Source organism: Hydra viridissima, unplaced genomic scaffold (assembly GCF_058129835.1).
Source record: "Hydra viridissima isolate aposymbiotic clone 2 unplaced genomic scaffold, HvirCarnegie_v1 scaffold_5, whole genome shotgun sequence".
In the NCBI taxonomy this organism is placed as follows: Eukaryota; Metazoa; Cnidaria; class Hydrozoa; order Anthoathecata; family Hydridae; genus Hydra; species Hydra viridissima.
This window is the reverse complement of record NW_028324304.1, coordinates 3,083,502-3,100,084: the sequence shown is the minus strand read 5'-3', so window position 1 is coordinate 3,100,084 and position 16,583 is coordinate 3,083,502. Positions and strand designations below refer to the sequence as shown.

The following is a 16,583-nucleotide window of genomic DNA, read 5'->3' as shown; positions in this document are numbered from 1 at the left end:
ATAATAATAATAATAATAATAATAATAATAATAATAATAATAATAATAATAATAATAATAATAATAAAAACTCCACTCCCATGACGTTTACTTATCATTCCAGTTTGTTTGATTAATAATTATTTGAAAAAATAAAATAGATTTTTTTTTTAGCGACTTATGGGACATAAGATAAGTAAACGATCAGTATGTAACACAATTAAATAAAAGTAGAACAAGCGAAAAAAATTTTAATATTTGAAATTTGATTAAAGAATGATTTGAGAGTTGTAACTTGAATCAATTATGTAATGAGATTTCAATTAAATTTACTACAATTATCTAATATATAAAGCCCAAAGTTTGTATGTGTGTGTATGTGGGTGCGTTCTTTATACAAATCCACAGTTTTAATCCGATCCTCACCAAATTTTGCACGCAGGTCTAATTTTTCCCAGACAAGGTTTTAGGCTAGGTTTAGACCTGTCCGGACTCCATGTTCAGGGTCCTTGTGACTAAGTTCCAGCCCCCTCCGACCCCTCTTTGCCCCCGGTTAGGAGCTGAAGGTGGAGTGTGGCAACTCTGTGGGGATTGGTTAAGCGTGCTGAAATTTTGCACTTAGGAATAACAACCCCTTGAATTCAATGGTGACATTCCTGTTTGTTGGGAACTAAATATACTAAACTAGCTGGAATACCGGGTGCAATGCACCGGGTTTTCCAGCTGTTTGTAATCAGAAATTGATTTATCCACAAACGATTAAAACCCATATATTATCATGAAATCAGTAGATTCCACACTAAATTAAAAATAAGTTATCTAAACTTAAAAAAATCTCCTTATAAAAGTCTCGGTTTATTTCTTATAGCTAGTGTTACTTATAACCAGTAAAATTACAGGCTTATCCAAGATGGTCAAATGAAAGCTATTTGTATACGTTTTCCATATCTTCATATTTTACCTTTTTCCATATTTTCTATATCTAAAAATTGCTGTAAAAGTCTTTATGGAATCAAACCAGTTGATACCTTTTTGTTTACATTATAATGATTTTTAAAATATATTTCTTATAATATTATCATGTATTATTTTTGCATTTTTATCAAGTACTGTTGAATTCTTTAATTTGCATATATTGATTATCAATTGCTTGGTTATCGATATGCTTTTCGTATTTTATCATTATGAATTAACGAGTTGATCTAAAGTTGTTGATATCATCTAAGTTGGATAAGCTCGATGTACTCTGCTTTAATAATGTCTCAGTCATCTCGTTATGCTAATTGTAAATAAAAGCGTTTTCCGAGACTCTTGAGAATCGAAAGTTGCATGTTAACGTTTATCTTTTCTTATGTCAAACTGACGTGGATCCTTTCTGCATAAAAAAAATAAAAGAGGCTCGCTGCATATTTTTATCATTTGTTGTCGAAGTCTGCGATTCAGAATTGCATAAATGATAGGGTTAAGTACGACATTCAAACAAGCGAACATAAGGCCAAATGTTACAACTTCGAAGTTTTTTACATTGATGTTAAAAGAATACAAGAACATTCCAATGATTGCTGGAGTCCAACATACAAAAAAACTACTGACGAGTAGGACCAGCAGCTTTGTTATGCGCATCTCTTTAAAATAGTTTTTGATAACGCGTCTTTGAGCTCTCTCGTCTTTTTTCTTTGAACAATTTACACCATGCTGCAAAATGCTTCCTTGCAACTGATTTTCCTTTAAAAACGCTAATGGGCCTGCATAAAATCTTCTATGAAGAACGTCCGAACTAAAACTGTGAGTGACTTTGGCTGCAGAACTGAAGTGCATAGCCATGATTGACTTGCTATTTAACAAATCTACTTCAATAGAAGCAGTAATTGTAGTTTCTGAGGTGACGCTTGCTCTTAGTTTGTTTTTTTCGTGTTTATGTAGCATGAAAAATATTCGAGCATACAAGAAACCTAAAAAAATCAACGGTACCAGGTAGACAACCGATCCGATAAAAACAGAATAGGAGATTGATTTTTTCCCGTTGATTGTGCAGAAGTTAGCGCCAGATTTGAATTCGCTCCAACCGATTAAAGGCGGAATTGAAACAATTGCTGAGAACATCCATACTATGGTATTGATTAAAACGACTCTCTTTTGCGTATACAAAGTCTTTACATTTTTGGCTTTAGCTACGTTTAAGTATCTATTGATACTGATCATAACAAGAGTCCATACTGAGGTTGTACAGAAAAGTGAGTTTAAAAAACCAACTGCATCACAAACAAAAGATCCCAGCAGCCATTTCTTTGATATTGTGGTCGTAATAATAGTTGGTATGCCACATACAGTAAACAAAAGGTCAGCTATAGCGAGATTAAGTACAAAATAGTTTGATACAGTCTGCAGTTTCCTTCTCCTTAAGATTGCCATGATAACCACCGTGTTGCCAATTGTACCCAACAGAATACAAATAAACAAATATGCAGATTTAATTCTGATAATAAAAACGGAGTGCTCCATGATGTCACTTCGATCGATGAAAGCCATTTTTGATAAAAGATGGTCAGAGTTGCAGAGTTTTAAATGAATCAAATAACTTCGTCAAGCCTAAGCAAAATACATGATGACAAGCAAGGAACTTTTGTTGCTTAAATCACCATTTTTTTTTTTACTTTTCAAAAAGATTTTTTGAAATCTGGTAGTTCTCGCATAGAAGGTTTTTATGGTTTTTATACAAAAAAGCGTTTTGAAATAATCACCGGCAGATTTCAACATCGAAGTAAATATCTTCTGTTTGTAATTGAAAAGTTAATTTCTACGTAATAAAGAAACATCATAATGACGTTTCAAATAAATTATAATCAAACCCAGCAGCCAAATTCACATACAGTTTCTGAAAAAACTTTACAACAAAGCTGAATCCAAAAAAATTGCGAAAAGAAATTTAAATGTTTGGTTTCGTAATAAGAAAAAAATACAAATAACGCTAAACGATTAAAAACCAGGTTCTTTGTTTCATCCTCTGATTCAAAATTATTATTTGTTTAAATACTTGTGAGAATTTTTTGAGCATTTTAAGTGACATCAATGAAAACAACGTCGGTGTTCTTACGAATAATATTTGTTTATATTTAATTATTAGAAGCATGTAATAAATATACATCGAAATAATGTGTTTCGCATATGTTTACAATTTATTATTCCCAAAAAAGTTGCTCTATGAGTTCTAAAGGATTCGCTCTGTGATAAAAAGAAAAGAAATATGAGTCTCGTATGAATAAGGGAGATCAGGCATTTCTGATTTGATGACGCATTTTCTTTAGAAGTTGTAATTTTTCTCTCTAATTATCTCTCTTTAATTATCGTTCTAGTATACTTAGTCGCAGATCAAATAAGTTATATATAAATTACATTACTCAATTTGCGATTTTATTTTTATAAAATCGTTTATTTATTTTTGTTGATGCTTTTTACTTAAAAAGCAACAAAAAGGAATATTTCGTATTTTGAAAACATATTGTCTAAAGTTACGATTCAAAATGGCGTAAATTAAAGGATTCAATATGGCGTTCAAACAAGCGCACATTACTCCAAATGTTGTTGCATGAAAACGTTTTGTTTCAAACTTCAAAGAATATAATGTTGATCCCACGACAAATGGGGTCCAACATATAAAAAAGCTGATCACAAGAAACATCAACATCTTTGTTATTCGAATTTGTTTAAAATACTTTTTTACAGTGATTTTATGCAAATTTTCAGTCGCTGGCGAGTTTGCTAGAGGCTCAAAAGAAACGCTCTCTTTTATAACTTTATTATATTTGGCCTCTGAAGAAACTTCCGTGTTACAATTAGATAAGAATTCTTTCGCTTTTTTATTATTGAACTTTTCTATTATAGAACGATAACAGTTTGACGAAACAGACATATCGTCAAATGATAATGACTCGACAACTGCCTGTTTTATAGTTTGAAATTGCGCTCTCGTAGCAATCTTTAGCCTTTTATTTTTGTGTTTATGCAGCATAAAAAATATGCGGGAATATAGCACAGTTAAAAATATCAAAGGTATAACATATGCAACCAAACCTAGGACAGTAAAGTAGAATAGCGATTTTTTCCCGTTTACTGTGCAGAAATTAGATCCTGATTTGAATTCACTCCAACCAATCAAAGGAGGGAAAGAAACAATCGCTGAAAATATCCACACACAAACTATAATTTTAAAAGTCTTTTTTCTTGTGTAAAGATTTTTTATTTCATTGGCTTTAGCTACATTTAAGTATCTGTTGATGCTGATCCTAACAAGAGTCCATATTGACGTTGTGCAGAAAAGGGAGTTTAAAAAGCCTACTGCGTCACAAACAAACGATCCCAGAGCCATTTTTGTGCAATTGTGGGCGATATAATAGTTGGTATACCACATACCGTAAATAAAAGGTCCGCTATCGCCAGATTAAATACAAAGTAATTTGTAACTGTTTGCAACTTCTTATTTCTTAAAATAGCAATTATAACAACCGAGTTGCCAAATACGCCAAGGATGACACAAAAAATCAAATAAACCATTTTGATTGCAATAACAGTCTTTGATTCTTTTACATCCTTATGATCAATTAATGCCATGGTTGATGCGTCAAAAAAAATTTTTACCGAGAAATGTAACCACAAAGATGATTATCAATTTGTTTACCAAGTAATTAGGTTAAAACTTGTACGTAATCCAAACAGCGATATGGGTCTAAAGAAAAAATGATAATTACCATATACACCTATAATGATTCCAAGTTTTCTTCTAAGCTAAAATGCTTATGAAGCTTTTATATGGTTTTAGGAAGGCATGAGCAAACAAGTTTGAAAAGAAAACAACGCCTAAAAAGTTTTAGTTCTTTATTCGATGCGGAGAAACAGTTTTTTATTGAAACATGAAAAATCCTTTGATAAATATTGTAACAAAATGTTATCGATCAAAATCAGTATCATTTACTTTGTTTTTTTGTTTTTTGTTTGTTTTTGTTTGTTTTTTTGTTTGTTTTTTCTTTCGGTTAAAACGCCTCAACCTGCGATTTTACGAGTTTCGTTTGTAATTGTATAGCTGTAAATGCATAGTCATAAAATACATAGTCTTGCCAGTTGAGGAGCGTTTTTGTTTATCTTATTGTTAGAGTTTTTTTAGAACCCAGTCTACTAACTGGTGCACACTGTAAACAAAGACGCGATATATGCGGAATACTGATAATCACAGTTTGTGGAATCAGATATCTGAATTATTTTATAAAGATCTAAACTATGACCTTCACACTTGCCCAAATCTCTCCTTAGAAAACATTAGGTTACCAATTATAGGAACTAATAGTCTTGATAATAATTCAGAACCAAAGACCTTTACCAAAGAGAAATTACCACGCCGAAGTTGTAATAAAAAATGAACTTATCAAAAGAAGGAAATCAAAAACGACCATATTTATAGCAAAAAACCTTATAAAGGCATTATTTGTATAAAATAATTGTGTGTGTGTCTCTTTTTCTCTCTCTCTCTCTCTCATATATATATATATATATATATATATATATATATATATATATATATATATATATATATATATATATATATATATATATATATATATATATATATATATATATATATACATGTGACGATTAGAGTAATATGCTTGTGTAAACTAAAGGTAAATGGTGTTTTTTAAAATTCTTAACATTATTTATTTCAAAATTATTTTAATAAACTTATTTTAATAAAATAATAAAAATAAATAACTATTAAACTACTTTTAATTATAAAGAATTTGAAGCTTAAAATAAGAACTTACTTAACTTCATTTGGTTTTCACTTTATCAATTATTGCACCTCTCCATCATGCTGCAATATAGTTCCTATGCAAGATTATGTTTTTAATGACATTTATGGCTATGAAAATAACAAATGCCTATTTTTTATTTAAACATTTTATTTTTTTATAAAAACATAAAAAATTTTATTCAGTGGAATTCAACGATCTTTTCTTGATTTTTTTTCTTAACGAATTTGTTCTTTTGTTTATAGATATGATTTTATGCAAATTTACAAGGTCCTTTGAACAGGAAAATGAGCAAACACAAATGTAAAGAGTTGAAAGATGGTCCAGAAGATTGAGAGACAATTCTTCAGATATTTTGGTAGAAGAAACATTGCAAATTTTTGAGAAGTGAGATAAAACCCCAACATCTTGAAGCAACTCTGCAGTCAGCATTTTTACTTCAAACTTTTGTTGATTTTCTAAATGCTATTTCCTGCTATTTTTAAAATAGTGGCAAAGCATCAGATGATGTAAACCAAAGACCACCTCAATTTTTTAAAATAGCAAATTGGTTATTAGTATCATGATTATATTTGTCAAAATAATTAGAATCATTTTCTACAATTTTTCCAGCCAACAAAATTGAGAGTGTTTCTTGTCAAATCTGGTTTGTCAACTTTTTGAATAACATATCCTTCAATAAAAAGTACTAAACACATATCCACCCAAATATTCAATTAAATTTTTTTCTTTATCTATAAACTTAATTTCATCATCAATAATTAAAACTGAGGTGGCATTTTTAGACTTATACAAGTGAGCCAAAATGTGATTTGCAAGGTCATATCCTACAAGAGTTGAGGTTTTATTTGTGAGATTTTTCATAAAACCTTTCTGACCTTTGTAAAATTGTGGATGAAAAACTTCTGTATCACCATTAAAATTTTCAATAACTTCCTTTCTTAGATCGAATGAATTCTTTGCATCATCTTCTGAGAAACTGTACCTTGAAAGCTCATCTCTGATATATGGAGGGTAGCAAAGATCGTTTTCCACAAATTTAATGCTTTTTTTAATGAAAGTTGTGAACTCTTCTGCAGTACACGCACGCTTAATATCAGTTGCTGCATTTCTTTGCAGTGTTGAAGAGTCAATCTTAAAGTGATATGTTGTTATGTGGTGTTTGAGTCCTTTCTCTGATTTGCATTTTTTCACACACTGCTGGCAGTTAAAGTTGTTTGAAACGCTTCCATTCTCAATTTCTGTAAGAAAAGCATCGACATCATTAAGAAACTTACTTTTTTCAAAAAAAAACGTTTGATTCTAGATCTAATATAAGAGAATCAATAGACTGCTCCTCTCCAAAATTTGCCAATTTTTAGATTTTTGTGCACTAGTTAGTAGACTGGGCACGATAAATTAACTATTTTCAACATAAATTCAAAATTTTAACTTCTATTGTTTGAAAACAATAGAATCTTGCGAAAACGGCTTCACTGGCCAGACTATCTGTTATTATGACTATGGTAAATGTAAAGCTGTAAATAGAACTGATTTATTAATACCGAACTTTTAAATTAGCGCACTCACACCAGATTGATTTTATTACTATTATTCGCCCATTGGGATGGGAGAAGGGGGGAATAATGTGTTATGTTTGCACTTATGCTTTTTCGCAGTTAATTAGCACTTATCGAGTTTTTTCTATAACGTTATATTTACACTAGCAAGGTCACAGCTATGTATTTATGATGCCATTTGCATTCGAAACTTTGTTTTTAATACATTTACTAATGTTTAAACAAACGGTTAAATATTATAAAGCTGTTTTAATTCAAAATCGATGGAGAAATCCAATCAATACTGTGTCTTCAAAAAAGACTAGCGTCATAGAATATTTTTGTTTGAAGCATACAAGTATACTTTATTTTGTCATCGAAAAAAATAATAAAATAAATCAATAAAAAAAAAAATCACGGTGAGACAAAATTGATTCAACAAAACCAAACATCGAAACTAATTCTTAAAACATTCTCCGCATGCTTTTTTTTTACATGCTACACGTTTTGTTTTTTGTTTTGCGTGCCAACACGTTTCTTTTGCCTCGGTTTAACAAGATAGATGTAAGTTCTAGTTGACACTTCAACTAGAATTTACAGCTCTCTTGTTAGGGTACCATGAGTTATTTGAACTTTACTTAAGCTCTCCAAATCCTGTCTAGTTTTCGTTTTTAGACTATTTATGTGACTCACTTGTTTAATCCTGTCTAGTTTTCGTTTTTTGACACTTATGTGACTTACCTCGACTAGTTTTTGTTTTGTTTTTTCTATCCTAGCCCAAATAGATTTAATTGATTTCAAGTTTAGTGTTTGACCTGAGTTGATTTTTTCTGACCTTCCAGATTATGGATGACGTTTGATACCACCTTTCGTTTTAAATATTTTCTCAGTTTTTCTGACACAAATCTCGGAAACCAATAATCTACTTGCTATTTCTTTGTTGTTTATTTTGGAGCGAGTTTTCATGTTTTGCTTAATTCTTTTTTTTACTTATTTCTATGTATCTAAACTTTCAAATCTTCTCAAAACCTCAGCAACAAAATTTGAATGCAGATACAAAAGTTGTTTATAATCACTTTTTCCACAAAAAATGTTGTTAGGTTTTAAGCATTTGTTACCTGTAAATTTACCTTTTGTTTCTATTGCCGCTACGTTGATTTTTTTCACGTGAATACGCTAATTTTTAGAGCGCTTTTTATTATTTTAGTTTGCTCAAACTTAAGTTTAAACCTAAAACTCAAAAAATTAAAAAGTTTTTAGTACATAAAAAGATATTTCATTTCAAAGCATTCACTCGTAGAGGCTGAGGATTGGTACAATGAAATTGGGAAAAATTGGTGCACAATTTTTAACATCTGTTTTGTAGATTACATATATACTTGGTACAGTGTGGTAAAATATATCTTTTACAACGTGGCTCTTATTCTCAAATGCTTCGCTAATTCTTTCATACACTATGCACCTATGCAGTTTAAATATAAATGTTTAAATACTGGCAATTTAAATAAATTCTCTATATGTTTCTTGATATGTTACAAAATATTTCGTTGGTTTTAAAATCTGTTTTATCTTTCTTTCAAATTGCGCTTTTTTTGATGAAATTTCTTATTGTAATAATGTAAACACCTTGTGTACCAATGCTCCGACCTCTCCCCTGTAGAAATTGGTTCAATACTAAAGATTATTCATATCACCTTTTAAATTATGCGTATAGTTTTTCTGAACATAAATTATGTTAAACGGACGAGTATAGTTTTTTTTTTTTAAAAAAAAAAAACTATACTCGTTTTTTTTTTTTAAATTAAAGCTACACTCGTCGGATACTTTTGTCAGCCATGAGAACAGTTTGAGAACATAAGAAAAAAATAAATAAAGTGTAAATAAAAGTATAAAGATAGTTTGAGAATATAAATAAGTAAAAAAAGAAAAAAAAATTGAAATAAAATTAGAAGTTTGCTAAATGTTTTTGGACTTCCCAACGATTGGAGCTGAAGCTTTACTAAACCTCAAGTTTAAACCATAAATAAAACTTACAATATTGAAAACTTATTAAAGCTAAGTAATCCGATGTGACCGATATATATATATATATATATATATATATATATATATATATATATATATATATATATATATATATATATATATATGAAAAATTTCTATTACAAAAAAAAATGTTTTCTGGTGATAACAATTTATTTAACTTAATGATAAAAAATTTTGTCAGCGATAAAAATTTCAGAATAAATAAACTTTATCATTCCTTTCCTATTAATATCCCATCAGAGTTTATGTATACATTAAGTGGAATACATTTGATTGGTCACATCGGATTACTTAGCTTTAATAAGTTTTCAATATTGTAAGTTTTATCTATGGTTTAAACTTGAGGTTTAGTAAAGCTTCAGCTCCAATCGTTGGGAAATAATTGCAACTAAGGGTGGAATGCAAGAACCGAACTTCAAGTTTGAAGTCGAACTTCAAACCTAAAGTGCGACTTGAGCAAATGTATAAAACGAACTTCAACTCCCGTTTTCAAGTCTGACTTCAAACCACACTTGAGAGCGAAAGTTCCTTCCGAATGCAAGAAACAGACTTGAAATTTCAAGTCAGACTTCTAATCTGAAATCTGACTTTGAACGGAATGCAAGAAGCGAAACTGAATTGAAGTCAGACTTGAAAAATGAGAATTTTTGGATTTTCCATTCATTTTTTCAAGTCTGCTCCTGACCAATCTTGAATCCAAACTTGAAAATAAAAACAAACCGCCATTATCATTTTGCTGATGAGTAACAAAACTTTACTTTTACTAAATAACTTTTTACAACCTTTGCAAATATGAAAATGAGCTTTTAACAAGCAAAAGTAGTTACTTGGGTATATTGACGTTATTAATTTAGAAGGCTGCATTGTGAAAGTATATCTGTCAATGAACTCATTACAGAAAACTGAATACCAACATTTTGAAAACGTGTGTTTTTTAAAACATCCTGTAACTCGTATGTAATGATCCAACATGTCATATTTTGATGCCATTAGAAATGCTTATTAGCAAGTCAAACGTCCTAGCATTATAAAAGGCTGTTGATTAAGGCACGTTTATGTGATACAGTATAAAAGTAAATTCTATTTAGTAATAAACAGTTCCAGTTATACAAAGAAGAGAGAAGTGTAAAAGGAGTAAAAGAGAGTTCATTAGAAGTAAATAGTATGAAGTATTTAAAAAAAACTTGTTTAAAAATGTTCAAAAATGAATCGGTATGAGCTGAATTTTAGAAGAAGAAGAAGAAGAAGAAGAAGAAGAAGAAATACGCCAAATCACATACCAAGGTTTATTATTGACAGCCAATACGTTAGAGGTTTACAAGGATATAGAATTTAAAAGGTGCTACAGATTTTCCAAAGAAATATTAGCTAATAACATTATTAACAACAATGTTAACAATTGAGGGTGCCCTCTTTCATCTGTACAACAACAATCATAAAATGGTACCTTCTTATTATAGACTTTATATTGGGTCATTCCATGCCAAATAGACCAAAATTTTAGGATTTCAACATAGACTCCTCAGATTTTGATGAAACTTAGTGGGTTTGTTAATGTCAATGAGAAAAGCAATTCATGAAAATTTCAGCATAAAATCTTTAGTGGATCATAAGGTACAGTCGTTTGAAATTTCTGATTTTTCCAAAAATAAAAACTTCAGTAGCAAAAACATGTTTTCTTCATATTTTGAAGGTCTCTATTTTAAAAACAAAATTTCAGAAAACCTTCTAGTTTTTTTTATTGTATAAAACTCTTGACTTACTTTTATAAAACTTTGACATTGATTTCTCAAATGTTACATTTTTTCCATAATGGCTACCTAAAAAAGCTAAAAAATTGTTTGCAAATATAAAAAGTTGATTTTTGATGAGTTAATATACAAAATCTGCAATATAAGAAGTAAAAAAACATATTTTTTTAGTTTCTAAATATGGTAGGCTTCCAAATTTTCTAAAATTTACTGATAAGATACAAATCAGTAAAAAATTGTAGACTTCTAAAAATGGCTGTGGCTAAATCTTAGGAAAATATGCATCCACTGCAAACCACCGGTAACCAAGGACTAACGCTGGTTTTAATAAACTTTTTTTTCTTCTAATTTATTAGACTTTATTTCAGTTATTTCAAAAAAAAAAATAGTGGGTACTCATGGGGAAGTTGCAAAATCAGAACAATGAAAATTGCCCAAAATGCATTAAAAACAATAAAAATAAAGTAATTGTTGTACTTTAGTTTGTGTTGTATATTCTAATACAAAGTATGTATGAATTAAAAAGTATTTCACAATAAGTACTAGAAATAAGTTTTTAATTAAACTTGAGTTAAACTCAGTTTTTAAATAGTCCTAGCTCTTACCTGCCCCCTGCCCCCCCCCCCCTTCTGTCCCAAGCATTTACTTTTTAACATGCACATTTTTGCCTAGAACTTAGAAAGAAATATGTCTGATGTATGAAGTGTCTATATACACAAACGATTTTTTTTTTATATATCTTTTTTTTTTTATTTAAATTTTATCAATTCCTATATGTTTGTTGTGCCAAAAGTTATGGAAACCTTAGTTTCAAAACTTGTTTTTAAGTAAATCTTTTTAGGTAGTAATAAAAAATAAATGACAAGTGCATTGCTAGATCTAATTCAATGTTCCATTGGAAAAGCATAAAATTATAATTGTCATGAAGTAAAATTTACCAAAATCAAAAAAAATTAAAATTTTTGAGGAATTAACAAAAAAAGAACTTGTACACTTGCGGAGTAAAGTAAATCATATTCAAACTATTTGTAATCACCATGAAAAGGTCTACTTGGATAGATTTGAGACTTCGTATGATGGAAGCTTTTGTTGCAATCCATTCAACAAACACAAAGTTAAATTAAAAAGTAGTTTAAAAAAACTTGACATATATAAATTATTATTTAATTAACTTTTTAAAAGATAATGGCTTTTTTAATGTTTTATCATTGTGTTACCTTTTAGAATCTATCAGAATTATCAGTTTGGATGTTGCGAAGGAGTTTGATTTAATACCTGGTCATAAGCTTTGTACGGGCCCCAAAAACCACATGATTTTTTCTTTTGTCGTATCTTTTGTACAAAACAAATAATTTAACTTTATTTTGCTTTCTTATATGCTTTTATACGGTAAAAAATTTTTCCCAAGGGTTTAGAAGTATTTTGGTATTTTTATTTTATCTTTTTTTTTTTAAGGTGGTTCCTACGTAATCAAAAAAAGTTACTTTTTATTCATTAAGCATTAACTTTCTCAAATGTAGGTACAGAATGTGTAAAAAAAAAAAAATTTTCGAACACCAATAATATATTGATGATCACATAGAGGCCTATAATAGTCAAAATAATCCCTAAAAATTGAGTTTACTAGAAACACAATTACTCATGAATAAAAGCTCATTTTACTTTCAAACTTCGTATACTTGTTCGTGCTACCTGTATTTAGTGCGTGAGTTTTTTTTATTAAAACATCATGTTTCTACTAAAAGTTATGCTTCAAAACAACTGTATTTTCGAAAAATGTGCTACTAGGCCTTTGATCTTAGTTCCCTAGCCACAACTTACAAGTAATAAACTTATTTGAAAAAAACTCAGGCACTAGCAGTACACTGGATGAATAAGTCCTGAAAAATTCAAGTAGCTATCACTATTAATTCAAAAGTTATGATGTTTTTTGTGAGACAATTTTCTTGAAAAACGATACGGTAGAAAATCAAAAAACAAGAAAAAAATTTGTTTTTAAAACTAAAATCCTCCTTTTAAATAAGTTTCTCCTCCCTCTTTATGTAAGTCTTTATCCAATAAACCCTTCATGATGGCTTTTAGTTTTTTTCTTTTTGATTTTGTCTTCTCTGATGTTTTAATAAGTAAATTTTGGATGCTGCGTCGGTTCATTTTTTCAAATATAATATTAAAACAGACACCGGTCTGTATTCCACGTTTTTCATACACTTCAACAAGTCCAAATTGACCTTCGTTGAATTGAAGAATAGCACTTTATACACCTTACTGTAGAATTGATCTTTCTACAAAGACTTGCTTATTACATTTCATCCAGATAATATTATTCAGGGACTCGTTAGCATTTTGAGTTTCCCCGTGGATGCACTTGCGAAGAAGATCATCATTTGAAAGATCTTGGAAAAACTTTGACAAGATAGGAAATATCCACTCTGGTAAATTAATCTTCTCTTTGTGTTTTTTAAGTTTATTTTTCTTATAACTACACCTTGATTCTTCTCCTGGTGGACAAAACATGTGGCGCTTATCTAAGTTAGAAAAGTTGGTACAATGATGAAGGATAGCACCTACCCACTTTTTCATTGTGTAAATTTTTTCATCGTTAGTCCAATTTAGTTTTAAACTTCTTTGAATGGCAATTCCATAATAATTTGTTATTGAATTGATGGAGTTGTTTGTTAATTTTCCTTTTCCACCAAATAGGGTAGAGGTATTTTTATACTCTTATACTAGTGCCCTAAGTCGAAAACCTATTCGTTTATTTACATGTCCAACTTTGACGTATAAGGCAACATTAGAATAGCAAAAGAGATGTACTACTTAAAGTTTTAAATTACACTTAAGATATTAACTTAAAAAATAAAACGGTTGCTATGGCCGTTGCTAGGCACCTACCTGTATAAAATTAAAAATATTGTAAAAAGCATAAACAAACTTAAAAACAAGTATATACCACGAGAAAGAGCAATAAATTTTACATTAGAATATCTAATTTGCCAAAAAGTCAATTTTTGAAAAAATTTCCACTTTGATTATGTAGGAACCACCTTAAGTAAAGTTTCGCTATATTTTAGTAGGGGACCTCAAAAACCGCATGGCTTAAATTGTTTATAATTTTTTCGAATTTTTTTTAAACTTTCCCATTTTTTGGGATGGCTTGTTCTTTTAAAATCCCCTTCATATAGTACTTTGATTGCAAACTTATACTTTAGGGAAGTACCTAAGGCGCTACAGAAATCACATGCTTGGGACCCCAAAAATCACTTTAATTATTTTATTTGGAACAAAAATATGATGTTACAAGTGATATTACAAAAATTCATGATTTAAAGTAGATTTGTAGTAGTTATAACTATCTTTTTGATGATAATGAATTTACATAGAGATTTTATTTTACGCTTCTACTTAGAGGATAGTTTTAGTTCAGTTTACAGTATGTGAATTTGCGATATTATTTCATTTGTAAGCAAATAAATAAGCATGAGTAACAGCAACAAAAAATTCAAAACTCGCTTGCAAATGAAGTCACTAAATCCAAGTTGCGATAACTGCCCAGATACCAACACACTTAAAGAGTATCTTACTGCTATATTTGATTAACACAGCTTGGAAGAAATCACCTTTAATCAGTGCTAAAAAGCCAACAAAAAGGATGATATAGTTACACTAACTCTTCCACTGGATGATTTTATTGAAAAAGCTTGTCAACAAATAGACCAATTAAGAGATCATCATTATTTAGCCAAAAATCAAGCAGCATATTTGCAGCATCTAAAAATAACATTACCAAATAATCATATTTTAGTATTACTAGACTTAGCTGAAAATTACAGTTTTTTTAATTCAAGATGCAGTACAAGGTTTCCATTGGAACAACAGTCAAGCAACATTGCATCCTTTTGCTATTTACTATATGGAAGAAAATATGATAAAATGTAAAAGCGTTTGTATTATTTCAGATCATTTGCAACACAATACAAACTCAGTTCATTGCTTCATTATGAAGTAATAAAACATTTAAAAGAGTTGATGCCTTACTTTAACCACTGCATTTATTTTAGTGATGGTGCAGGTTCACAATATAAAAATTATAAAAACATATCTAACTTATGTCACCATGAACTAGATCATAAAGTATCTGCAGAATGGCATTTTTTGCCACATCACATGGAAAAAGTGCTTGTTATGGCGTTGGGGGTTCTGTCAAAAGACTTGTAGCTAGGGCCAGTTTACAATCACTAACAGATCCTATCAATTCACCTGAAAAAATCTATGATTGGTGTAGACAAAATATTAAAGGAATATATTTTCAATACATTTCAAATGCTGCAGTTGTATTACATTGCATAAAGTTTAAATTAGAAGAGCGTTATGCTACTTGTTCAACGATTCCAGGAACAAGAAACCACCATTTTTTTATACCACAATCATTAACTACTTTACAGATGAGACAGGTGTCATTTGATAATATGTATACTAATGTAAATGTTTCTAAAATGTACCATATGGTTCTACTTGCTTCTCTTTCACCAGGAACTAACATAACATGTTTTTATGATGCAAAATGGCTTTTAGGCAATATTGTGGAAATATCTGAACAAAATCAAGATGTTCTTATCAAGTTCCTGATGCAGTCTATTTTGTTAAACACTTTTACTTGGCCACATAAAGAAGATATTTGCTGGGTTCCAATAATGCACATTTTATGCAAAATTTCATCTTTAAAAGTTCAACCAACAACTTGTAGATGCTATGAACTATCAGCTCAATAAAAAACTGAAATACTATATTTGTACAATAGCATAAGTAACAATTAAATAACAATCTAGCAAAATTATTATAAATTAGATTTATTTGTTTTAAACAGTTTTTTAGCAAAAATTTATTTGAAAGATTCAATGTTTATATTTATTGTTTATTAGATAATATTTTTTATTACATAATCAACTTGTGCATTGTGTTGACAAATCAAATAACTTATATAAGTTATTATATTAACTTGGTATAAGTTGTAATCTAAATTTGAACATGATAGTCAAATAAGTCAAATTAATGGGGAGGGGTGGAATAGTGAGTGTGTTGGGAAAATGTTACAAAATTTATGGTCATGGTATTAAATATTGGGTAAATTAGACAAGAAAGTCTTTTTTTTTTCATTGTAGCCTAACAGGTTACTTATAAGTTTTATATGCAGTCTTACTGTCTGAAATTTAAAACTAAGTTTCACAGTTTTTATATGTGTATGTTTAGTGGTGTGTCCAATTACAAATTTTTTCTAAGTTCTGGGCAAAAATGTGAAAAAAAAAATTGTTGGAGGAGGGGGCAGGTAAGAGCTAGGGCTAGTTAAAAACTGAGTTTAACTCAAGTTTAATTAAAAACTTACTTCCAGTGCTTATTGTGAAATACTTTTTAATTCATACATAGTACAACAATAACTTTATTTTTATTGTTTTTAATGCATTTTAGGCAGT

At 29.5% G+C, this 16,583-nt stretch overlaps 1 protein-coding gene and 1 pseudogene across 1 annotated transcript; both read right to left on the bottom strand.

Moving 5' to 3' along the window:
- Window positions 1-733: 733 nt before the first annotated feature.
- Window positions 734-2,927, bottom strand: LOC149887991 (putative G protein-coupled receptor No18). The gene has a single exon (XM_090088213.1). It carries the CDS (start codon window positions 2,506-2,508, stop codon window positions 1,312-1,314), a length of 1,197 nt encoding a protein of 398 aa, XP_089944339.1. The 5' UTR covers window positions 2,509-2,927; the 3' UTR covers window positions 734-1,311.
- A 139-nt stretch (window positions 2,928-3,066) lies between these two features.
- LOC149887990 (5-hydroxytryptamine receptor 1A-like) lies at window positions 3,067-4,587 on the bottom strand (annotated as a pseudogene).
- Between the last annotated feature and the right edge of the window lie 11,996 nt (window positions 4,588-16,583).

Bases quoted from the DNA above. Each gene is read 5' to 3' on its own strand.
- LOC149887991 (XM_090088213.1), bottom strand. From the start codon at position 2,508: ATGGCTTTCATCGATCGAAGTGACATCATGGAGCACTCCGTTTTTATT.